The following is a 26,256-nucleotide window of genomic DNA, read 5'->3' on the forward strand; positions in this document are numbered from 1 at the left end:
AGTGCCAATTAGATAACCTTGTTTTCATTCATTTTTTAAAAAAACGCTTTTGTTGTTTAAAAAAAGTTCCATGTACAAATATAACTACGTAAACTCTTGTTCAAGAATGGAGGATGGGATCATAAGCAGATTTACCGAGCTGAATATAAACAGCATTTGGTCTTCTTTATCTTTGTGTAAAACAAGCACACTACTATATGGTTTCCAAGTGTGTTTTTTTGTAGTAATGAATATTTTTCTTAAATTACGATCACCTGTTTAAATGTGTTACTTTATGTTCAACGGATGACTTGTTGACGCTATTTTTGAGTTAAACTGAGATAAAAACAGAGATAAACTATATGTATGGGCTAATATAATTTGACTTATATTATCTCTTCACTTTGTAGAAAAATGAAACAATTGTGCCATTGCCCCTGAAGAAGAGTTGTACTCGAAACGCGTTGGGCACCACCATATGCTTTGTACAATAAAGAAAAAGATAATCTTACGAAAATCTCTGGTCTCCAGAAAATATTTGCATATTTGCTTACTTGTTTAAGGAAAATTATTTATGTATCATGAAACGTGTTTCTGTCATAATTCTCGTTTTTCCAAAAATTCTACCTAAAAGATTATATGTGAACGAAATCCAGAAACTCTCTTGAGTTATTGTTCTGATTTTTTCAGATATTCGATAGTGTGCAGGGGACGGGAGTTCCCAAAGTGTTTTGGGAACAACCACACTTTTGTCTATTTTTGTCCAACCTAGATGCCAAGGTTGAGCTTTTCTCCCCCTGCACCTCAAATTTATCTTTAACCCCATTTATCTAACTTAGTTTGATGAGATAAAAATTTCATAAACAGGTGTGCCTCCTGGTTCTCTATATATTTTTCCACCCCAAGACAGGACCAACTAAGGCCAACAATCGCACAGTGTCTGCTCGCAAAAGCCAACAACTTGCCGACTTTAAATTCAAAGCACGGGGGTCTTGCAATGAGGGGGAGATGCCAAACCGCCCTTGCACGGATGCATGAAATCTTAGTACACGCTGCGATCGGTAGTGGCTTGAATTAGGCCCAAGACCCGTAATGGGTACTGAGGCGCAAAGGTAGGCTTATTCAGCTCGTGCAGCCCCTCACCATCCCAGGGCCTGCTCTGTGTCCTCCACCATTGCCGGTTGGCCAGTGTTTAATGGTTCCTGGGAGGGCATCTAGCACACAGATAGCCCGAGCACCACCAAGGGTTTGAGCCCAGTTTCAATGTCAACTGCATTTTTGGTAACGTTGGCAAACTCACGAAACACCCAAGACATACATAAAGCAGAACACTAAGTAAATGAAGGCAGGGTTCACATATTCATTATGCTTGTTTTTCAATAAGTGAAAGCTTTTCTGTATGTCAAACACTAATAAAATAATACAAAAATATAAATATTTAAACCTTCTTGGGTTTCGTCCGTACAGTGTAACGTGTCGGCCCACCAATTTGGCTGTCGCCCCCACCCAGCGGGAAGTGTTGTGCAGGATGGATATCCCTGCCTTTTACTGAGGTGCTTGGGAAAGGGCAGGATAAGTGGGCGCATTTGCAAGTAACTGAGCTAAAAGAAAAGCGTGCACAAATGTCGACCTTTGAGTCTCTGCAGTACAGGGTAATTACCCGTCCACCCACCAGTCTGGCCGTCCCATTCTATGAGAGCAGGAAGCGTTGTGCCCATGGAGAAACCTGCGTTCTACGTAGGTGCTCTACAACGGGCGGGCCCAAATGGATGCTTGTGGCAAGTAGCTGTAGATGTGTGTCCCTCGCACTGTCCAAATGCCCTCAGCGCAAATGTGGCGGTCTCAGTTCTCGTTGTTTTCGCTTTCATGCATCAGATTGTGCTTTGGTCGTGGTGGTGCAGATCCAGTGGTGCTTGCTGTCGCAGTCGCTGCTTCTGACATTACTGTTCAGGAAGGCGCACTCTGAGTAATCGCGTATCGTGAACCTGCACAAACAAAACAAGGAAATAAATGCACAAGTTCTGGGCATTGCTTCAAGTTCACAGTGGGTACTGATAAGGCGGGCATGGCTTTTAATACGGGGGGACACGGGAGACGCGCGCGCACACGGGCGGAGAGCAACTGGATTGGTAGATGCAGCGCCTCGTGATATGTGATACTAATGAGACGCCTACACAAGATCTGCAAATCCACAGATGACGTAAGAGTACTCTACGGATGGATCATACAGCACTCTTCCCCTCCTCCCCCTTCGTGGTCTTGATGCGCCTTGAAATACCTAGTGCTCTATAGGCGCATTATACAAAACCAACACAATGCATAAACTCCGATATGCCAAATTAGAAAAGCTGCGGTTATCACAACCAACGACTAGTAAAGGGGGCTTCAAATGTAAAACTGCTCAAACGCACACCCCTCCCTCCCTCACTCGCTCACTCACTCTCCTTTTCTCGCTCTCCGTTCAGAGGGAGAGAGGTATAACTAAAATAACAAGGATTGTGAGAGACAATCATTTCATCTTCAGTTTGGAGAACTTTTTCTGCATTTCCAGATATTGCCACTATAAATCACTGTACTCATGCCCGTTTCCATTCAAATGCTCAGCAAATAACATGTTGAAACAAAAGGGGTGGCATCCTACCACATTCAGTCAATTCTTTACTAATATTTATGTAAAAATGCGTATTTCTTCATGTTTTTAGTTTCACAGGGACTGTTTCCTTTTATCAGTTTGAAAGGTAGAAGAACAAGGAAACTGATCGAGTTCACGCAGCTTTTATTTAGCTAGTGAGTCAATATTTTCTAAAAACATTTTTTTTGTTTTTTCTCTGTTGTGTGGAGTATTTTTACATTATACCTTTTATGTAAAAAAAAATAAAAGTTTGCCAGTGTATAAACAAATGGAAAAACATGAATGTACACAGTCACAAATAAGGTGAAACAGCTTAAAGAAACACTGTTTTTAAACAGAAAACAAATACATTATTTCATTCAGTACATAAAAGCTCACACCTTTTTTGGTTAATTTCAAAAAGTGCTATAATTTTATGCTTTTTCTTGTTGGCCAGTATATGGTCCAGATTGCCAGGCAAAAGGGTGACCTAGTCGTCGGTCTACGGCTAGAGTTGAATCAACTACAATTGGTATTAACAAGGGACTACTGAAACACTCGGGTGTAGCGTCCCATGACGTTTTGGCGAGTTGGTCAATTAGCCTTCATCTTGGGCCAAGACCGGGTCTCCCTGAAAGGGGAACATACAAATGAGCTCACTTAGTCCAGTACTCCTCTACAGTGCAACTATGTGTCAATATAAAAACATGAATACACACACAAGTTAAAACCGTAAACTGAAAAATAAAGAAGGGGGTTCTATTTCTCAGAAGCATGCCAACCCAACACTGACCTGTGCTGAATCGCTCTATGAAAGTCTTTCTGAAAGAGGCTGAAGATCTCTAGTGTTGTCTTCCTCTTGGCTCCCGGCTAAAAGTGCTAGCATTAGATGCTGTAAAAGAGGGAGAATGATTGTACACCACTTCATACTGAGTTGCCACTATGGCTACTAGTGAGGTCATAACTGTAAGAGTCAGAAGCTGTTACCTGATCTTCATATGTATTTGATTTCTTGTAGGTGCAAATTGAGGACCTCTACCATACAGAATAATTATGAAAGGCGGCTTTCTGCAGAAGCAAAATATGAGGGTAGTTGTCATTTATCCAACATTCTGTTGCTTGGGCATGTTCTTATACCATGCAAAGTGCTGCTCGTGTTGGACAAGTCTGGGAATATCTTTACCTGGTGGTCTTATGGGTTCCGGTCTACATATGTTGGAGGAACTGGGGCGAGAACGTCTAGAATCCAAGTTCGTTATCTATGGCGTCTCCCTACTGGAGGGAAAAGACATCTGTCCACTGGCGTAACAGGGGCCCACGCAGCGCGGGGGCCCCGCGACCACATGTCCTCAGAGGGGGGGCCCCACTTGGAGTAAAAAAATAAAAAATAAAAAGAAAAGTAAAACAATTTCGATTTTTCTTTTTTTTAACATTTGTTTTTGAATTCACTCTATAATAATCTCTTTATGAAGGCAGAGTGAATAAAAAAAGAAACTTTCTTTTTGAAGTCCGGGGGCTACTCCCACCCCATGACATGACGACCCTAGGCTGGAGGCCTCCATGTCATGGGGTGGGGGAAGCCCTATGACTTCAAAAATAAATACTCTGTCTTCATAAAGAAATTATTTCTGTTATGGTTCAGTCCTTAACGGAAATAATTTCTTTATGAAGTCAGAGTGACTTCAAAAAGAAACAATTTTGGAAGTATTATACCCCCCCTCAACCCCATGACGTGTGGCTGTGTGAGTGTATGGTGAAAGAGTGCACAAAAATGTATGGGTGGCTGGGTATGCGTGTGTGCGTGTACAGTGAAAGGATGCACACTTAAATGTATGGGTGGTTGCTTGGGTGTGCCTGTATGGTGAAAGGGTGAACACTTAAATGTATGGATGGCTGGGTGTGCATGTGTATATATGGTGAATGGTGTGTGTGCTTGTGTTCAGGGGTGCAACAAAACGTACATTTCAGGGGGGCTAACCCTTCAAATGTTGGGAGAGGTGCTAACTTACGTGTGGTGGGGAGGAGCAAACCTATTTGTGTGGGGGCATCTAACCTCTTTATGCATTTTAATGAGACTATTCTAGTGCAGCTTCAATGTTACAAGCAGTTAACTCTCTCATTTAAGTCTGAAAGCACCCACTTATGGACTGCTGTGAGAACGACTGGTCTCCTGTTCCCTCTCTACCCTTCTCCTGGCATGCAAGTACTAAACCCACATCACAATTTCAATTGCTTAAAAAATGTGGCATTTGAATGCAGGTACTTACAGTGAAATGCTGTACATTAATAATTGCTGGGCCGGGCCCTTGTTAACAGTGAAACCCAGGTGCTGTTTAACATTTGTGTCCTTTTCTGTCCGGCAACTGCTCTTTAGGACGGTCAGCCGGGCCAAGTCAACGTAGCCCACAATTTCATGGGGGTGGGGGGGAGTGCTGAAGCCTGAAGCCCAGTCAGCTCAATGGTGCTGCACCACTACTTGTGTTTAATGCCTTGATTACTTATTGGTAATCTTTATTACTCCTAGCCCTATTCTTCATCATCCCAGTACTTGTGCATGAGGCAGTACTTTTGTATGAGGCACTATGCCTCATACACAAGTACTGAGATGAGGTAGAGGTACATGAAGGTAATGCCTGACTTAGCTATCTGTAATCTTCATTAGTCCTAGTCCCACTCATCCTCATCCCAGTACTTACCTATGAGGCATGTGCCCTCATACATAAGCACTGGGACAAGGAAGAGGGATGTGGAGGTAATTCTGGGCCAATGAGCTGATTTTGGAGGTTGGGGTAGTGAATGGGAGGGAGAGGGGATGTGTGGGGGGGCTGGGGTGGGGATTGTGCAATAAATCATAATGGTCGTCTAAGTCCATGCTAAGCAGGCATATGTGATATAAGTGGCTAGAGAGGCATTTTGGTGCAGCCAGTCTTGTTATTCCTCAGTTTGGTATGAATTTTTTTAACTGGGCATTTCTGATAAAGCAGTCCTGCTAAGTGTAATTACCTGGCTAGATTGGCATTTGGGTTCTGCCAGTCTAGCTGCTTCTTACTGCAGCACTGTATATTTTTCTGGGCATCTGTGATAAAATGATATGATAAATCATATATAACGCACCTGTACACAAGTGTTTTTAGGCACGACCAGACAAGGGAAGGAAAATAGAGGGAGGGCAAGACAAACTATCTTACTAAGCCTTGTGTCATTCAGATCGTGCAAGTGCGAGAACAAGAAGTGCAAGGGGAAAGGGGGGTGGGGGGGGGAGTGCAAGAGAAAGAGGAGGGGAAAACAGTGCAGCAATGCTCAGAGTAAGTGCAGCCAGGGCAGCACGGCTCAGGGTAGTGCAAGGAGAACAAGGGACTCTAGGGTAACAGTTACAGCCCCTCACTGCGTGGTAGGCCCGGAGGCAGTGCAAGGGGTGACTGATCAAGAAAGAGCCTGGACTCAGTGAGACTGAGGGTAACCAAGCATCCAGTTGGTACAGCAGACAGGTAGGTCAGCAGGGGCGGGAGAGAAAGAAAGCAGAGGAACGTTTTGAGCTGCTTCCCGAACTTCAGGTGGTCTGGCTCAAGTTTGAGAGAGGCAGGGAGGCCATTCCAGAGGGAGACACCTGCAGGGGAGAGGTATCAACCACCCCGCCGCCCCCAACACTCTCTGCCTGGAGAAGCATCTAACCCTTAGTGCTTGAGAAGGAAAGTATTTTTGAAGAGAGCACTGGATGTAGTGTGGATCCCAGCCCCAGAAATAATGCAAAGGGTCTTGAACTTGATCCTTGCAGCCACCAGGAGCCAGTGGAGAGATTTAATGGCTGGAGAGATACGGTCCTTGGGCTTGAGGCCAAGGATAAGTCTCACAGTCCTGTTCTGGATTAGTTGCAGAGAGTAGAGGACGGCAGATTGAGAAAGTGGCTGTTGCAGTAGTCCAGCCTAGAGAGAACTAGAGCTCTGGAGACAGTGAGCTTCTGGGGGAACGTGGGAAAGGGAAGAGCTGGTAGTGGGACTTCTTGGTGACATCCGAGATGTGAAGAGAGAAAGAGAGTGGCGTTGAAGATGACACCAGGAATGAGCGAGAGAGGGGAGTAGGCTGAGGGGAGCCTGAATGAAAGCTGAGTGTCATCCGCATAACACTGAAAGTTAGAGCAGAAGGTAGAGATCAGGTGGGCCAAAGCGGCCAAGTAGAGGTTGAAAAACAAGGGTGAGAGGTTAGTGCCCTGGGGAACGGCACAGGTAGAGAGAGTTGGCAGAGTGAAAAGGGACCAAGTTGGAACTCGGAGGGGCAGTCCAAGAGGAAGGTCAGCCACTCCAGGGCCTGATCCATGATGCCCAGGTTCTCACAGAGTCGATTGATCAGAATGGTGTGGTTGACCGTGTCGAAAGCAGAGGAAAGTTCAAGGAGGATGAGGACAGTAGGAATGCTGGAATCATGGTTAGAGAACAGATCTTCACAGGTGTTCAGGAGAGCAGTTTCCGTGCCTCCGGAAGCTCTTAAGCCAGATTGATGGGCATGGAGAGACAACCAACAGATTCAGTGTGGAGAGTAAGCTGGCAGTTGGCCATCTTTTCCAAGAGTTTGGGCGAGGGGAAAGTTCCAGTGGCAAAAGAATGGTTACAGAAATCGCCCAAGGCTAGATCAAGGGTGTCAATGTGGTCCTTGATGGTTCTGCGTTACCCTACAAAACAATAGCAAACACTGTGGCTTTTTAACAAATTGTTCTCAGAAAGTGTGCTGCTTTTTGCATTAAAACACATTTATATCTTTCTCCTAGTGCAGTGTGTGGCATACCCCTTCGGCAGCACGTTAGTGCGAATTACGCAAGCGTGGTAATCTACGCTGGCCCAGAGTGTGGCACGTCCCATGATTTGTTGCCGAGCTGGGGGCAGGGGGGGCCCTCAGCATAGCTCGCAGGGGGGCCCCCATATCTTATGTTACGCCACTCCATCCGTCCTGATTGAAATGACAATGCATTACTTACCGTAAAAGCATTTCTGATGGTTGTATCTGCTTAGATTCACATGCTGTGCATAGGTCCGACATCCAGTGGTCACTGCGGAGTATTGCATTTTGTTTTTCGTAGTCGAAAAAGGGGACGTCGACAAGGCGTGTCTGTAACACTATCCCTATAGTGACGTGCCTTGTACCCACAATCCCTCAGGCGTCGAGGTCCCTCTGTTTGTATTTTTCTGCCCTGAGGGAGCCTTTCAGCCGTGAGTGAGTACAGAAAAGAGAGAAATATATAGAAAAGGATGTCTATGTTCCTTCCATCCGAGCGGGGAGGAAGGGTGGGCGCATGTGAATCTAAGCAGATACAACCATCAGAAATGCTTTTACGGTAAGTAATGCATTGTCTTCTGATGTTTGTTAATCTGCTTAGAATCACATGCTGTGCCTAGACTAGCGAGCAGTACCCGGAGTTGGCGGTGGGTTATGAGAAGGAACAGTAGAGAAAAGATGTCTTAATACTGCCTGTCCCACCTGGGAGTCAGATCTAGAGTGTGCATCTAGACAGTAGTGTTTTCTAAAGGTGTGCACAGAACTCCAGGTTGCCGCTTTGCAGATGGACTCAAGGGGAACATTTGCAATGAATGCTATGGAAGCCCCCGTGCCTCGAGTGGAATGTGCTCTTGGCTTGAAGGGTAGTTCTCTCTTAGCAAGAGTGTAACAGAGAGTGATGCATTGAACAATCCACCTAGATATAGTGGATTTTGAGACCGCATCTCCTTCTCTTCCTGCTGCCACCGATACGAAGAACTGATTAGTCTTCCTCAGTGGTCTGGTTCTTTCCATGTAGAACATGACAGCTCTGCGTACATCTAGTGTATGCAGACTTTTTTCTCCCAAGCTGGAAGGGTTTTGAAAGAACGTTGGTAGTTCTATTGATTGGTTTACATGAAATTTCGAGATGAATTTTGGTGCAAACCTTGGGTGTGTGCGTAGAACCACCTTATCCTTGTGAACTGTTACGAAGGGGTCTAGTACAGAAAGAGCCTGTAGTTCACTTACTCTCCTAATGGAGGTGATAGCTATTAGGAAAGCCGTCTTAAGAGTGAGATCTTTAAGAGTTGCCTTGTGCATGGGTTCGAAAGGAGGGCCCATGAGTCTGGAAAGTACCACATTTAAGTCCCATCCGGGAGCTGGGTTAGCTATCGGAGGGTGTATCCTCTTTACCCCCTCCATGAATGCTTTGATAACTGGTATCTTCCACCACGACACTTTAAGTTGGGAAGTGGTGTATGCAGAAAGTGCCGCTAGGTGGACTTTAATGGAATTGAACACTAAACCTGAATCCAGTAAATGGGTCAAGTATAGAATAATGTCAGTAGGAGAGCAGTCAACTGGGTTGATGCTTTTTCCTCTACACCAGATAACAAATCTTTTCCATTTGCTAGAATAGCAGTGTCGAGTATTAGGTTTTCTGGCTTCCCTGAGGATGTCCATACATCTCTGTGGGAGTTGTAAATGACCAAATTCTACGACCTCAGGAGCCAGGCTGCTAAGTTCATGTTCTGAGGGCATGGATGCAGTGTTCTGCCCTTGTCCTGTGACAGCATGTTGTAAGGGCAGGGAAGTTTCACTGGGGGAGATAGGGACATCTCCATCAAGTGAGCGAACCATGGTTGCCGGGCCCACATTGGGGCCACTAGTATCATGGTAACCTGCTCCTGATGCATCTTGTGCACCACTTTGTTGAGAAGGGGAGTCGGGGGAAAGGCGTAAACAAATTTCCCTGACCATTGAATCGACAGACCGTTCCCCTTGGACTGGTTCGGGGGGTACCTGGAGGCGTAACTTTGGCATTGTGAGTTCTCCAGAGTTGCGAACAGGTCTATTTCCGGGAATCCCCATTGCGTGAAGACGTCTAAGACGATGTCTCCGTGCAATTGCCATTCGTACTCTACGGGCAGGGGGAAGTCTCTGCTGAGTTTGTCTGCTAGCAGATTGAGTTCCCCTGGTACATGTTGTGATAGTAGGAACATGTTGTGTTTGAGAGCCCACTTCCATATATTCTGGGACAGCTTGGACAGTCCTGGAGAGTGAGTGCCCCCTTGTTTGTTGAGGTAGTACATGGCTGTGGTGCTGTCTGTGAGGACCATCACTGTCTTTCCTTGTAGGTGTTCCTGAAAGGCTTTCAGAGCTTTGAACACCGCTAGTAGTTCCAGCAGGTTTATATGCTTGGATGCTAAGCTCGGAGTCCACACTCCGTGAGCAGTCTGATGGGATAGGTGAGCCCCCCAACCTGTAAGGGATGCGTCTGTGGTTAGAGTGGCTTCCACTGCGGGTGTGGCAAAAGACTTCCCTAATAGCAGGTTTTCTTTTGTCCACCACCGTAGCGAGAGAACCAAGGCCTGCGAGACCACCACTAGATCGTCCCATTGTCCGCTGGCCTGACACCACTGGCTGTAGAGCCACTCTTGCATTGGGCGCATGCGCAGGCGCGCGTGAGGTACCAAATAAATACATGACGCCATCATTCCTAGCAAGCGCATTGCTTTGCGTACCGTCACCTCTCGACCTGCCACATAGTGGGGAATTTGAAACAGCATGTTTTGGACCCTCTCGTTGGAGGGGAATACGAGGCCGTCCTTTGTTCGAATTAGAGCCCCTAGGAATTGTTTGATTTGGCTGGGGTCTAAGCTGGACTTCTTTTCGTTGATGGAGAAGCCCAGTTGGGACAAAAGGTCTACGGTCTTTTGGGTATTGGAGAAGCATGTTTCGTAAGAATCCCCTGTTATGAGCCAGTCGTCGAGGTAAGGCTATACCGGGATGGATAATCTGCGCAGGTGGGCCGCTGCCACTGCCAGTACTTTCGTGAATACCCTTGGAGCAGATGCTATCCCGAAGGGTAGTACTCTGAACTGGTAGTGTCTGTCCTCTATCTTGAACCTGAGGTATTTTCTGTGCGCTGGCAACATTAAAATATGAAAGTATGCATCTTTCATGTCTAGTGTTGTCATGTAATCCCCTTGTGATAACAGTGGGATTACCTCCTGTAATGTCACCATACGAAACGTTTGGGGTTTGACAAATTTGTTCGCTGGGCGCAGATCTAATACAGGGCGCATGGTTAAGTCCTTTTTGGGTACAAGGAAGTACACTGAATAAATACCTTCTGTTACCTGTGATAGGGGAACGGGCTCTATAGCTTCTTTCTTCAGTAGTTCTTCCACCTCTTGAAGAAGAATGGAGAGGTGTTGCGGTGTCATGCGTCGGTTCCGTGCGGGTTTGTACTTCGGGGAACCGTTGAACTCGATGCAGTATCCGTGGGCTATGGTGGATAATACCCAACAGTCTGACGTTATTCCCTCCCATGCTGAAAGGAACGAGGTTAGCCGGCCCCCGACCGGTGATGCATGGGAGGGGACCCGAATCTTCGGGTCATTTGCTGGTATTGGGCGTGGAACCTCTGGGGCTGGAGCCACGACCTTTACCTCTGCCCCGCCGTTGGCCTCTTTGACTGAACTGGGTGTTACCCTGGTTAGTGGGCCAGTTGGAGGCAGAGTAAGATTGTTGTTGTTGGTTCTGCTGCTGTCTTTGGCCACGAAAGGAGCGTTTATTACCATAGCCTCGCCTGTTAGGGGGCCTAGAAATTTGATCAAGAGTCTTGATGGTATCAAACTCTTTTTTAGCATGTTCTAGGGCCTCATCCACTGCTTTCCCAAACAGATGCGTCTGTTCTATGGGTTTATTTATGAGGGAGGCTTGGGTTTCGGGCTTAAAACCTGAATTGCGTAGCCAAACGTGGCGTTTGAGAAGTATTCCCTGCACTAGGGAGCGGCCAGCCGTCTCAGCGGCATCTAGGGAGTTCTTAACGATGCCCTGGTTTACAAGTGTGCCCTCTGATATTATAGCTAGCAGGCGTGAACGCAGGGGTTCAGGAGCTTCCTCTGCTTCGCTGCGCAGCTTGCTCCACTGTGCATCTGCGTAGCTAGCTAATAGAGAGTTGTTATTAGCAATTCTAGTAGAGAAGGCGGCGGAGGTCGTGATTCTCTTCCCCAGTGCGTAGAGTTTCTTGCCTTCTTTGTCTGGAGGTGCTTCACTAGTGGATAGTGGTACCCCTGCTCTTTTCCTTGTGTTGGTAACCACAAGGGAGTCCGGAATAGAGTGTCCTCTGATGTATAAAGGGTCAGAGGATGAAGGGCTGAAGAGCTTTTCTATTCTAGGGTTGACCCCTCTTACTAAGGCTGGGTTAGAAAGGGAAGGAGAAATTCTTCTCTTAATAGAAGCCAGGAGAGGAATAGACTGGTTAACAGGGGCTTTTTCTTTGATGACTTTTTCTACAAAGTCAATGTCTGGAAGAGTTTCCCCTGTATCAATCTCGAAATGCGCTGCCGCCTTGCGCAATAGTGCATTGAGGGAAGGTTGGTCATCTATGGGAGAGGAGTTCCCATGTGAATCCTTGAGAGGAGAAGGGTGAAAGGCATCAGGGTCTGAATGTACTGATGGGGATTGCCAAGGCTGCACTGACGGGGAATGCCATGGCTGCGAGGTAGCTGTATCCTCTTCAAAACCTGTTGCAGTAGTGTAAGGATCTTCTTCGAACCCCTCTTCCTCAAGTTCTACCTCTTCTTCTCCACCCAAACACTCCTCATCTTCCTGGAGGTATTGCTCCTCCTCAGTGAGGTCATATACATCTGTGGCAGGGGGAACCAGCCTAGGAATCTTGACTCTAGGGTCATCCTGTGGCCATTCTCTTTGTCTTTTGTGAGTGGGTGGGTCTTGGTTTCCTAGAAACCTTTCCATTTTCTCCATGCAAGAATGGAGTCTTTCAAGGGTCTCATGGGGTACCCCTGAATAGTCTAGAGGGGGGAAATTTGTGTTTTCACCTTCGAACCGTTTCGAACGCTCCCACAACGTCGACGAGAGGTTGCCGTCTCCTTCTGAAAAGCCCTCAGGTAGTTCGGAAGCGTCCTTCGGTGAAAGGGGCAGTTCCTGGCTACTTTTGTGCTTCTTCGACACGGTATTCGACGTTTGTTTCGTCGTCCGCGCACGTTTGTCTTCGGCGACAATTCTCGCTAGGCTCTCGACAACGAGTTTATCCGTCGAGGGCTCTGGTGTCGACGTTGTGTGTGTTGCGCGTTGTACCTCGATGGTCGCTCTATGGAGCGTTGCGTCGGATGTTTTTGGGGTAGCGCCCGTGTTAGATGGACGCCCAATCGCTGGTCGCGGCTGCGTTTGCGGGTGGGGCTTGGGACCTTTACGGTCTGCGGTAGACGCCGGAGTGCCCTGCGTCCCCTTCGGCGCTGATGGATCCTTCGTTCTCGACGAAGAAGAGCCGTGGGTTGTGTGTTTAGCCTTATGGGGTTTATGTGCGTCCTTGTCGCCGGGGTGTTCATCCCCATAAGCAGGGCGTGAGCCGAGCCCGTCGGGGCCGGGGACGGACGTCGAGGAGCGGGAGCGCTCCTTCTGGGGGTTCATGACTTCCGTAACGGACGTTGAGTTATCGCACTCCTCGTCACTTTCAGTAACGGCGGCAGCGGGTGAGGAAGCTGACTTCGACATCGCGTAGTCCGCCCACCTCTTAACCCTACGTTCTTTAAGAGTTCTGGGTTTTAAGAGCTTGCAGGCTGCGCAGCTGTCCTCTATGTGATCGAGGGGCAAGCAACGATTACAGAGCTTGTGCTTATCCTTCCAAGTATATTTGCCCCTGCAGCGTGGGCAAAACTTAAAGGGTGTCCTCTCCATAGCTGAGGCAATAATAGCTGGCGATAACAACCCCAAGGGAAAGAAAGGGGAGAAAGAAAGACATTCTCAAAGAGAAGATACAAAGTTCGAACCCCCACTCTCCCTACTGTAAGTTGGCCGTCGAGGCCAGGCCACGTGTTCGGCAGCGCCGAAGGATCTCCTCCGCTCTTCCTCTCCGTCGAAAATCTGTTCGGCGGAGAAACAGCTTAACAGCTAACGTCGAGGGGAGGGATCGTTAACAGTATATTAAGTATAACAAAAGGACCGAGGTCCGTGGCAAGTATAGCAATGTCTCTCTAGGAGCTCCGCGAAAGGCGACCAGAAACTGGGCGGAAAAAAACAATCTGAGGGACCTCGACGCATGAGGGATTGTGGGTACAACGCACGTCACTATAGGGATAGTGTTACAGACACGCCTTGTCGACGTCCCCTTTTTCGACTACGAAAAATAAAATGCAATACTCCGCAGTGACCACTGGATGTCGGACCTATGCACAGCATGTGATTCTAAGCAGATTAACAAACATCAGAAGTCCTATTTCTGAATACGTGTTTTTGAATATAACAGGGAGCGGTTTCAAAGAAAACCGTAGGGTTATACTGGAAAAGTGCGGGGAAAGTGGAGCCTACCTGCTCAGGATACCAATCCTGCTGCCTCTATGCTGCGTGTCCGGGCAGCGTTTTGTGGTTAGAGCAAGCCGCAGCGTTGTCTAAGGCTCAAGGAGCCCAAGCTGTGTATTTGGGCTTTGTGCGCAAGCGTAGGGGACCAGAGTCTGCTTGTCATGCGCGTGCATCAAGATCAAGGCGCTTCGTTGCCAGTGGCAACCTGCGTTCTGCCTGGTCTCATCTAAAGGCATTCAGGATATGGTGTTCCAGCGTTACGTACCCACAAGATGGTTTATGAGTGGAAGGCAAGAACATGTGGCAGCCTTTGCCATCATATGTCCAAGCACTGCCATCCTTTCACTACCATCATTTGACAGGGATTGCTGATATGCCTGCACACTGCCATCAAATGTTGAGGCACTCCTGTCATTTGGCAGGCAACATCTTGCCCTATTTATTCCCAGGTGCTCCAATAAAATGCCACACAATGCCATCATACGCTCTGATGTGCGCATCATGTGGCATGTATTGCTGTCATATACCAGGTATAATGGCCAGCAAATGCCCAGGTACTCTCACAATCAACAGGTACTGCCTTCATAAGTCCAGTTACTCAAACCACTGCCAATACCATCATCAAATGCAGCTGCTCGCACCATATGCTTACGGAATGGCTGGAGCGAGAAGAACCAGGTAAGCGCCACAGCTCCCTGTTCTGCACAGCCAGAACCAAGCACCACTGCCCCCTGTTCTGCACAGCCAGAGCCACCAGCGTCCATAGCTCCTCTGCTTTTGCACAGGGGCACAGGCACCACCTGTGGCTGCGTGGGAGAGGGAACAGGGGAATGACAGGCAGGTGGTGCAAGTGGACAGCTGGAGTGCATGGTCCTTACGCTCTTCCAGATTTGCGCATCTCCCCTGACCCCAGTGTTCAAGGCAGGAATAATAGGAAATAAGAAGGGTGAGTGGGGCCGCATAGACTCCACACCTCCCTCCCACTTCTCTCTTGCGGAAGCTGCAAGATGGCATGGCATCCATGCTTTCGCCTTACCCTGATGCATGTTGACAGATTCCATATGAATTTTTTAAAAATCAAAGCTGCATCAATAGATTGAGCTAGCAAACAGTATTACTTTGTCTAGTTGGTGGGAAAAACACTGCCAGACAAAACTAAAAAGGGATTTTCTTTTCTAATGTACAAGTCAGAGTCACTAGTGGCTAGTGAACTTTTAAACGTGGCCATAAAAAATGCCAGAGGTCGCACAAAGTGGGCGGCAAAGCTGGTGAGTCACCTCTCAATCCCTCTACCCAGGGCCATTTTAAGGAATGTTGGGGCCCGGGGCACAGATGCCTTTGGGGCCTCAATACAAAGACATGAAGAGATCTAGAATCTCTGGTCATGCCCCCTCACCCCCATGTGATCAGAACCCATAGCTATGCTTCCCACCACAATCAAAATATATATTTATATAATGTTTTTTTTATAACACGCTTAACACCCGAATTCGGTTTCTAAGCGCAGATATGGGATTCAAACCACTGTTGCTCTGTGTGGTCTTGCTTCCAAGACCAGCACCTTGCCCCTGTGCTATCCTCTCCCTTCCAGTCCCCCTTCCTCTCTTATGCCGTGCTGGAATCAAAATAATCAACAAGTGGCAATTCAAGGGCAACAATAGCAGTCTATGACGAGGGTACAGGACACATTAACTTTAACACGCATCAGCAAATGCACGCATTGTGCATCACCATCCAGCACAGCGACCATCGTGCCCATGAAGGCTTGGAGCAGGTAAGCCCTTGCTAGGCTCAGACCTGCATTACTGTTCCTGATTTGACTGTACATCATGGCTGCGGCGTCAAGCAGAAGGCTCCCTATTCCTTGTTAGCAGAAAGCACACCTCTGCCGTCGGTGGATTGGCTGTGGCTTTTGCTAAATGGAAGCAGCCCCATGGGAGCCGGCAGGCGATGCCGGCCCCTCAAAGGGCCTCCTAGTGTTGCATGTCACCCCACCTGGTGCCCGCATGATGGAGCAGCCCTGAAGAAATCACATGCCCCGCCGGGGGAGTGGGGCGGTGAGCCGTGCTGCCCGACCGGGATAACGAGCGACATCTGCCGCGAGAGGAGAGCCCTGCCTGCGACCCTATCTGGCCGCGGCCCTCTGCAAGGAGGGTGCTCGTGCGGCCAGGGAGGAAGTCAGCTGGCAATTCCCTGTGGCTTTGTCTGCAGTGGGGGAAGAAAATGCTGCGGCCGTGAGCCAGCATGCGGCCATGAGGAGGAAGAGGAGACATTGCAGACCGCCGTGGGAGGCAGACAGCCTGCGGCACCCCCTACAGCATCTGCCGCCGTGGGGGGGGGGGGAGATGGAATGGAGCGGCCCCGGCCTCGCAGACGACAGCACACACTGGTCGGGAGCAAATCACAGGTGGGCCCCGGCGGGCGGCGGCATGACTTGCTGTTGTGCCGCCGTCAGAGCCCCCACAGTGGCCGGGCCCGTGGCAGTGAAAAACAAGAAAAAAAGGGCTCTGATGACTATCAAAACAAGAAAAAAAAATAAATAAAAAAAATAAATAAATAAACATTTTGGAATTGTGAAGGAGGGCCCGTGGCGGCCGCCAAAAGAACAAAAGGAGGGGGTGTGGCCTCCTAACGTCAGGGCTCACAGTGGCAAGAAAGGAAAGCAGTTCGCCTGCAACGAATAATGAAAAGGGCTGCGGTGGTGCACCAGGAAGTCTGATGCATCCCAACCACAGGGAGTTGGCCGTGGCCCAAGAATAACCCAGGCCTGCCAGGGTGAAGAAAAAAGAAAACAGGGGAAAAGACGAAATATGCTTCGGACCGGAGCACTCACAAAAGAGAATGAAAGGAGCCGAGATGAAACAAGGGGCGCGCGGGAAACGGGTACACATGCTGGGTCCCGTCCCCTGCCTCTGGGCCCACTCTACAGGCAGCCATGCCCGTGTTTGTTTTTTTTTTTTTAATTAAATGCATTTATTTATAAGATTTACACAAAGATAAACAAATAAATCAATTAATACAATTAAAACAAAGCAATTAAATACACGCAGAATATAATATACAAATAGCCATCAAAGAACTAGTACAAACTCATCCCAAATCTTTTCATGTAATCTCAACTTCCCTTGTCGCTTATAAATCACCTTCTCCATGGTTGCAAGCCTAGACGTTCCCTCAATCCAGTCTTCCACAATAGGTGCAATCCGTGTTTTCCAACCCCTCAGAACCAGTTTCTTGCCCAAACTAGCACCACGGAGCAGAAACTTTTTCCGTGAAACAGAGATCTAGCAACTCACCTCCCCCCAAAATCATTGTCATTAAATCCAACTCAACATCCAAATTCAAAACATGCAAACAAATACAACAAACATCATGCCAAAATCCCGGCACACGCACACATTCCCAAAGCAGTGTTTGGACTGCATGCATCCCATCCCCTGGAAGCCCATCATACCCCTTGGAAGCATATCATACAAGGGCAGCTGAGCTCGGCCCAGTCAGTGAAGATCTGATCCGGTGCCCCGAGCAGGCCACACAGCACAAGCTACAGGTACCCACCCCCATCACAACAAGAATAGAGGGGGCCAGGGGACTGGCGCGGTCCATCAGCCCATGTGCCCATCAGCTCACTACTTGCAGAGGTTCTCGTTGTGAGGGTTGCACCTCTTACAAGTGCTTGTGCGCCCTTCTAGGACACAGACTCCTGGTTTAGAAGTGAAAGAGGTGCACTGGCCCAGACACCCAGTCAGCAGTGCCTCCCTGCCAGCAGCACCGGAAAAGGAGGGGAAATTAAAGGAGAAATTTGGCATTCAGCTACTAGCATCCTGCAGCAGTGAGTTTACTCCATCGTTGGATGTGGCCCCTGGTGCTTCCAGACACACAGTTGCCCACCCTGAACTGTGTGCTCGCCTGTCATCCGGCTGCCGCTTTGCCAAGGACTGGGTCGATGTGGCCCCTGGTGACCCCAAGGGTGGCTTTACCGGCCCCTAAACTTGTGACGGCCCTGGAGACACCTCAGCGGAGGTCGGACTGGTACCCTGTGATCGCGCACACAATGGTTGGGAGTCTGCAGACCGAAATTGGCCCAGCCCAAGAATGGAGTGGAATTGTGTTCATGCGTTTGTGGGTTGTGGTAGAATGGGGTACCAGAGGCGAAACGTCGTGTTGAGTTAGTGGAGCAACGCCCACTCACCCAGGTTAATAAAGGGTGTGAAATTAGTAGGGTTTTTGATACTAGTATTAGATTGTGTATTGTGCTGTGGTTTTGGGAGTTTGTTTTATTGTTATGAAAAAGGAGGAGTGTTGCACGTCACCCCTTCTGGGGGAACATGGTATCTCCCAGTGTCAGTGTCACATGGGGTAACCATGTGACTGAGAAAATAACCATGAGACAGAGAAAATAAAAGGGACAAGCCGCTTCCAGCTCATCAGTCGATCCTGCGCTGACTCTGGTGTCGTTCTTGCCAAGCACCATGCTGGTGCTACACCGCACGCAGGAGGCCCAAGGACGAGTCCCTACACGAGGTCGGGTCCCCCGTTGTGCAACGCCGTCCTTCTTCAATGTTCTGTGACCATGGCTGAAGGTGCAACCCCGGCCTTGGTGCCCCACTACGGTGATCGGGGCTAGCAGGGTGATCCCTGCTCATTGTTTGCTGTGTGATCGCAGCCCAACTGGTCATTGTCGGGTGATCCCGACAACAGCTGTGGCCTGCTCCGGTGGTCCGGGAGCAGGCCACAACACCTATAAGGGCTTTCATGTACCCTGTCGGGCGCTATAGACCATACCTGCACCACTAATATCTACTCTGTCCATCCCATCTATTTCTGGACTTTTACTGAACTCACTGTAGCCAAACTTAGCACAAGTTTCCCCCATCGCCGATTCGATCGCCGTGGTGATAGGTTCCTGAAAAGTTTTTCGTAACTATTCTGTAACCATATTCCCTGCCTGCTTTGTTTGCACTACCGTCACAGCCTCAGCCACGCCGACACGACTGTTTATGCATGCTGCATGTGCTGGCTGTTCACTTCTTTCTCCTGTTGCAACCGTACCCTTTGTCTAGCCCTTCGGCCCCCTCCACCCACTGTCGCTCATCTCTCTTCGCGAACAACTCTGGAGCAGCCCCAGATCCATCCATCTGCGGCCCACTGGCTCTCTTCCCTTTACTCACCACCCAGCCAATAAAGGCCTGCCCTAAATCCCACTCGAAACCCTTACACACAATCTGTTCCTGATCCCTTATGCTCCCCCTAGCCCGCTTCAAACTCACTATTCTCTCAGAGTATCCCACAACGCCCGACTACATCCGGCTATACTATGTACAGAGTCTACCCAGCACTTTTCTTGCCCACAAGCATTACAGCAATAGTCACCAACCAAGCCTCTGCTTATTGTACACCCTTTCTACTCTGTCATAACACCACGTGAACCATGAGGGGAGAGATTACACCCACCGCTTCCTGCCCCTGGTTGCCTGCATTTCTGCTGCAACCCCTGTTCCATGAGATGGGGCCTTACTTATGTTCACCACTGACCTTTTCCTTTTGTCTGCTTGCACCTCCAATGCCAGCTCCTTACTAAGAGGAGTGATCCCATCCAGACTGTGCACATGCTTAAGTGTGAAACCAGGTATGTAGTTGTCCTGGTGGCCTTCCAAATGTCTTGGGTTGATTAAGATTATAAAGTAGCACTGCACTATTAGACAAAGACAATTACCTGGAGAAAAAGGTTTGCATTTGAGCCAATTTGCATACCCACAATGCCTTGCTGTTGTGGCTGAAAGCTGGAGGTGAACTTCCAGCAATGGCTTCTAGAAGGCGTTGTGGAAGTTTTGACTTGGTTTAAATGGCCTTTGCTAATTATATTATATATATATATTAATTCAATGTTGCAGGGAATTCATTGCCTCCTTTAATTGTTTAGATACCAGTGCTGCTTTACAAGCACAGGCTACTGATGGAATGATGGCAGGATTGCAATGGGTTTTTTTATGAGGTTTTATTTTGACTTGATAAACAGCATGCAGAGAGTGTGCTGCCCATTACCAGTGGGCAGCACACTCCTGCCTTCCTTTTGAGCCTGAAAAGGTCTTTCAAATGGGGCAATATGGACCCCAGGATGCTTTTTTGTAATTTTTTTTTTAAACTTTGTTTATTTTAAATCAAGGCATGATGACAATTATATAACAACTTACGCCATCATTTAAGCATGTTAACCCCCAGACACTTTCTTACTCTCTTCCCCTCCTCCCCACAGCTCCCAGGCCCGGATTCCTTCTTCTAGAGCCGTCTGCCTCGCGCCCCGCCATCTATGTGTCTCTTTCGGAGTTTTCTTGGTCCCTCAGCGCCCAGCGTGCGTTAATGGGTTTATAGGTCAGGGCCGGGAATCGCTGGTCGTATTCCAAAACTGGGGCCCAAATGTTCTGTAATCTGTGGAGCGCACCTGCCTTTGCCGCCGTTACCTTTTCTGCAATCAGTATGTCCCAGAGTTTCGTCCACCACTGAGCCATGAGGGGGACTTCTGGGGATTTCCAGGCGCGGGCCAGCACCGTTTTCCCGGCTAATAGGCATTGGGTCAGCAGTTTTGCTCCATTTCCGGCATGTGGGTAGATCGTGGGGATTGGTGCTCCCAACAGGACAGGCTCTGGTTCTAGCGGGATCGCTGACCCGGTGATTTGTGTGATGGTCCCCAGGCATGCCTTCCAGAATTGCTGGATCTTTGGACAAGTCCACCACATGTGGAAAAAGGAGCCTGGGTGGCCGCACCCTCTCCAGCAGAAGTAGTCCACTTGGGGGGTTCATGTTGAAGTCTCAGAGGCGGGTAATACCACCGTAGCATGATTTTGTATGCACTTTCCCTGTTGGTGGTGCAGGTGGATGAGATGTGCGTCCGGGTCCAGATGTCTACCCAGGTCTGGTCTTCTATCGGGTGACCCAGATCCGCTTCCCATTGGGCCATGCAGCGCGTTCTCGTGCTCAGGAAGTCGCCCAAGAATCGCCTGTAGAGGGTGGATACCCTCCCACGGGCTAGGAGGTCTGAGTGTTAATTCCAGGGCGGTGGGAGGACGTGTTGCTGCCTGCCGAGTTTGGGGGTGAGCACACCAGTGACGCAGTTGGATATAGGTGTACCTGTCCCTTTCCTAGAGTTGGAACTTTTCTTTACATTGCTCAAATGTGAGGGGTGCCTCTCCTCCGTACAGCTTGTCTATGGTTTCAAGGCCGCCGTTTATCCAATTTTGGAACTTGCAGGGGTTCGCTCCGGGTCAAAAAGCCGGGTTATGAAAGATCGGGGATTGTGGGCTCAGTCCTCTCGGAACCCCCTTTCGTTTCAGTGCCCAATCCCAGGAATTTAGAGTGTGTCTGGTTGCCAGGAGAAGGTCTCCCCAGTGCATTCTAAGGGGTGGGGGGGGTGGGATGTGTGGCAAGAATCGTAGGGGTAGGGGCATTCGTGACTGCTCCAGCTCCACCCATCTGGGGCGGTTTGTAATTGTTTGCCACGGGTGGACCTGTGCTAATTGGGCTGCCACCCTGTAGGCCTGCAGGTCCGGGACTCCCAGTTTGGAGCCCCCCAGTAGCGTCTTCAGGGGGATTCTCACCTTCTTACCTCTCCAGATAAATTTCAGCATCTTCCTCTGTAGGTCTCGAAGGGCTGCAGTGGGGATCGCCACCGGGAGGGAAGCGCAGGCATAAAGAAACCTCGGGAGGAGGTTCATCTTGCACGCTGTTATGCGTCGCAGCAGCAAAATCTCTTGGGTCGCCCAGCGTTTCAGGTCTCCTTCCAGTTCTCTGAATAACCGGGGAAAGTTTGCTTTGTATGGGTCTTTCGGGTCTGCTGGGATATAGACCCAAGTTGGGGATCGCCCTTTTTTCCCACGTGATTGGGCACATCTTAGCCAGTGGTTCCCGATCTCCTGGGGTGAGGCCGATGCTTAGGGCCACTGATTTGGCGAAGTTTACTGAAAAGCCGGATACCTCTCCATAGCTGGTCATTTCGTCTAGCGTGTGTCACAGGGAGGAGCTAGCTTCTGAGAGCATGAGTAGGACGTCATCGGCATATAGAGCGATTTTATGTTGCGAAGGGTCGATCTGCGGGCCTTTGATCTGCTTGTTTTGCCTAATTATTTGGGCGAAGGGCTCCATGGTCAGAGCGAAGAGCAGTGGCGACAGCGGACAGCCCCGTCTAGTCCCGCAAGTTAGGGGGATTAGGGCCGAGTTGTGTCAGTTGATCCTCAGGAGTGTCGTTGGGCCTGTATAGTTAGCCAGGAGCATTGTTTGGAATGCTGTCCCAAAGCTGAAGGCCCCCAAGGTAAGTTTCATAAATGTCCAATCCACCCTGTCGAATGCCTTGGCCGCATCTAGGGCCATTAGGATCAGTTTCTGGGAGTTCCGGGTAGCAAGGTCCACTAGGTTTAGGGTTCTCTGGATGTTATCTCCTGCTGCCCGGTGGAGAATGAAACCTGCCTGTCTGGTTGAATGATCTCTGGTAAGACGCGACCAAGGGAGTTCGCCAGAATTTTAGAGTATAGATTTGCGTCAATGTTCAATAGTGCAATCGGCCAGTATGAGGCCAGGTCCCTCGGGTCTTTCCCAGGTTTGGGCAGGAGGATGGTGATCGATTCCTGCATCGAGGGGATTACCGACCCTGTTTCCCTGAAGGAGTTGAAAAGTGTCACCATGGGGGGGCATCAGCTGTGGTCTAAATAATTGATAGAACCTGGCCGAGAATCCGTCTGGGCCCGGGGCTCGTGTTTCGAGTGATTTAACGGCATCCCCAATCTCTTCCTCTGTGCTGGGCGCCTCCAGTTCCTCTTTCGTTGTGTCGGGAAGTCGAGGCAATGCAGCTTTGCGCAAGTATTCCATTTGTTGCGGTTGGTTCCGTGGGGTGGCGACCTTGGTGAGGTGGTCCACCGCTAGTTGTTTTTTGGGATCAGAGTATTGGACCACTCCTTTGGGGTCGCGCAGACCTGCTATCATATTGGTTCGCCTTAGTTTGGCCAATTTGGCCACCAGGATTTTATTGGCCTTATTGTTCTTCGCGTAGTATGATTGTTTGGCCTTGGCCATGAGTAGGGCGGTTTGTTCCGTATAGTGGGCTTCCAATTTCTTCCTGGCTGTACGCATAGCTCTCCGTGTCCTAGGGGACCAGCCTTTTTTCTTATGGGCTTCCTCTGCGGTCCCTAGTTCTTCCTCCAAGGCTATCCGGGTCTGTCGCCTGCTCCTATGGTAGGCCGCTCCTTGGGCGATCAAGGTGCCTCTGATTACTGCTTTCATAGCATCCCAGTTGTTCGCCACAGAGGTGTCGGAAGCTGGGTTTTCTTCAAAGAAGTTTTTGATAGATTTCGCGATCTTGTCCCTTGTTGCCATATCATTGAGGATAGGGTCGTATAAAGTCCATCTGCCTAGGCTGTCGGATTTAGGGTTCTGTGCCCGGATCTCCAGGATCACTGGGGCATGGTCAGATAGGGCTCTCGTGCTGATGGATACCTCCTTGACGAAAGCCAGAGTTTGGGGGGGGGGGAGGTTAGAAGGAGGTCGATTCTCGAGAAGGTCCGGTGGACGTATGAATAAAAGGAGAAGTTCGGTGGGGTGGAGCACCCGCCATGCCTCCATCACCTCTAAAGATCGGAACAACTGGAGAAGGCTCAGCGCCTGGGTGAAGTCACTCGGAGTCGCGGGGTGCGATTTGTGTCTTGTGGGGGTCCGGAACGCCGTTGAAGTCACCTCCGATTATCGTTTGGCATTCTATAAAGCGTGAGAGGGAGGAACCCAATGAGTCGTAAAAATGTGATTGTCCGACGTTGGGGGCGTACATCGAGATGAAAGTGTATAGATCTCCCAGCAGAAGGCGTTTCACCGCTACAAGTCGGCCTTCCGAACTCGTTTTTGTTTCCAATATCTGTGGGTTTAGGTCCTTCCTGAAGAGGATCGCGGTGCCCCCTTTTTTAGTTCCTCCTGAGGCGAAGAATTGGAGGGCATACCATTGGGAGCGGAGCCGGCCAACATCTGTCTGTAGCAGGTGCGTCTCTTGGAGCATGGCTACTGCCGCCTCATCCCGAAGTTTTAGTAGGATTACTTTTCGCTTAGCAGGAGAGTTCAGCCCATTCACTTTTAGGGAGAGGAGCCTCAGGGTTTGGTGGTCTGCCATCAGGTCACTCTCTTTGAGTTGGGTTGGGCGAGCGGGGGTGGATCAACCGCCATTACTGTTGAGGGTTAAGAGTGCCTCATCCTGCACTTGGGGTTTTAACACGCCCCCAACGGGGGGGAGGGGGTGTGGGGGAGGGGGCATAACCTTAACCAGCGGGTGGACAGACATTGTGTTTGCGGACGCACACTTGGCCAACTGGGCCAATGAATGAATCAAGGTGTAGAGTACCGTGGGTTTCCAAGGATTCAACGTTGGAACTTTCCTTGGAATGGGTATGAACCATGGGTGTGGCCCGCCACCACCGTCGAAGAGATCTATTTATTTGGAAGTGAGCTGGTGGTTCCATAGTAGGCGAGGGCTGTCGAGCTGAGGTCGGTGTCGCCCAGATCCATGAGGCGTGCTCCGCCCCAGATTACCTCCTCCTGTGGTTTCGCTGTATCTTCGACCACGATGACCGCCTGGGCTTTGGGGAGGGGGGTGGTTCAGGTTCCCCAGCCCCCTCCAGATTCGGTGAGGGGGTCTCCTCGGGTGAGGTTGGATGCATGATTTTGTTTGCGTCTTCCAAGTGGTTGGTTCGTCGGACAGTGCCTTTATATGAGAACTGTAGCGCCGTTGGGAATAACCATCTGTACCGCACCCGTTGGTCTTGGAGAAAGAGTGCCAAGGGGCGGAGTGCTCTTCTTTTCTGTAGAGTGAGTAATGAGAGATCCTGATAAATCTGCAGTGATGTGCCCTGGAACGAGAGGTTGTCTCCCGTTCGGCTAATCGCTGAGATGGCCTCTTTAGTCGTAAAGAAGTGAACCCTGGTGATCACATCTGGTGGAGGGTCTGAGTCCACTCCCCGGCGTGGGTGCAGTCTGTGGGTTCGGTCTAGCAGCAGTTGGGATTTGTCCAGATCTGGGAGCAGGGCCTGGAAGAAGTCCCCTATGTATTCTGCTAGCTTGTTGTCGGGGACGGAGGATGGAACACCTCGGATCCGGAGGTTATTGCGACACGCCCTGTTTTCAAGGTCCTCTTGTTTAAACTCCAGGATCTCATATTTATCTTGTAGGGCATTGATGGATAGCTGGATTTCCCCCAGGGAGGTAGTGTGGACTTGTGAGCGGTCCTCGATTTCTCCCAGCCTCTGCTCAACCTCTGTTACCCCTCTGGTCAGTCTGCTCTACTTTGGAAGTGAGTTCTGATAGGCAGGAGCGGAATTAGGACTCGATGTCTGCCATGAAGGCCACTAGGTCCCTCTAGTAGCGAGAGCATCATTTTCCTCTGGATGTTTCTGTGGGGTCAGTTTGGGAGGGTCATGCTTTTTGCCTTTGTCCACTACTGCAAACATAGTGGTTATGTCTGCGGCTTTAGCGGCCTTCGTTTGTTTAGTCATGGTAGCTAGGTGGGGGGGGCACTAAGAATGTGAAGGAGGCCTTGTAGGGGAACTCTCCAAGTGGGCACCCCAATGGATCAGGTCCTGCGGAATCTTGCGTGTTGTGAACTGGTTGGTTGCGTGTGTCCAGTAATAGCTGTCGTGGGGCTTTTGCGTAGCGGGAAGCCGGAGGTTTGTTGCGTTGTTCTGGGCTGGGTCAGCGCGCTGGGTGAGTGTGTGGGCCGGGGCGCCCCAGGAAGGATGTGGGGGGTGAGAGTCCGTATTAAACTGGGCCTTAGCTGTAAGAACTTCCGTGTGCCGCGTGTTGTGTTGGGCTGGGCTGGGCTGGCGTGGGCTTGCTCCTGGCGTGCTTCGTTTCTCTGGAGGGGGCGGGGGGAGACCTTTGGTCCTTAGCGTTCGGCCCAGGGTCGGTTTAGGCCCGCAGCTGGCAGACTTCAATGCTGGGAAGGGTCTTATGGGGATATTGGTGGTCTGCGGCGGTAGGGCCGCGTCCTCAGTTGTTGATGACCAATTCCGGGGGGGGGTGGTGGGAAGGCCAGCAGGCGTCCCGAGGGGTCTGTGGTGGAGAAGATCGACTTTGGGCCCCTGGTCAGGGAGCCCGCTGGTGTAGCGAGGCCCTGGGCTGATGTCGGTGGCCTCTGTTAACGAGGCAGGTTGGATCTGCTGTGGGGCCTCTGGTTATTACGCTGGGGTTGGCGTTGCCTCTGAAGCTTCTTGGGGCTCAGGTCTGCTTGCACGTGGGGGGGGGGGGAGCTCCCATACGACGCCTCACCTCCCCGATCCTGCTGTACCTGGCGTGGCAGCTGATGTGTCCGTTGGACGAAGGCGCCTGGGTCTCTCCTGGGAGCA

General features: G+C 49.8%; 1 protein-coding gene across 2 annotated transcripts in view; it reads right to left on the reverse strand.

Annotated features, from left to right (window-relative positions):
• Positions 1-1,325: 1,325 nt before the first annotated feature.
• The window catches only part of LOC138580160 (early activation antigen CD69-like), an 87,571-nt gene continuing 62,640 nt past the window's right edge, over positions 1,326-26,256 (reverse strand). The window contains exons 5-6 of one of the 2 annotated variants that reach the window (XR_011304188.1): positions 3,384-3,482; positions 1,835-1,964 (exon numbers count right to left, since the gene is read on the reverse strand). Coding sequence is in view for 1 of the 2 variants with exons in the window: in XM_069650490.1 (XP_069506591.1) it covers positions 1,844-1,964 (121 nt within the window). In the remaining variant the exon portion in view is untranslated. Of the gene's footprint in view, positions 1,965-3,383; positions 3,483-26,256 lie in introns of both variants that reach the window. The other variant, XM_069650490.1, reaches the window with a different exon arrangement.

Source organism: Ambystoma mexicanum, chromosome 3p (assembly GCF_040938575.1).
Source record: "Ambystoma mexicanum isolate Mex_15411 chromosome 3p, UKY_AmexF1_1, whole genome shotgun sequence".
In the NCBI taxonomy this organism is placed as follows: Eukaryota; Metazoa; Chordata; class Amphibia; order Caudata; family Ambystomatidae; genus Ambystoma; species Ambystoma mexicanum.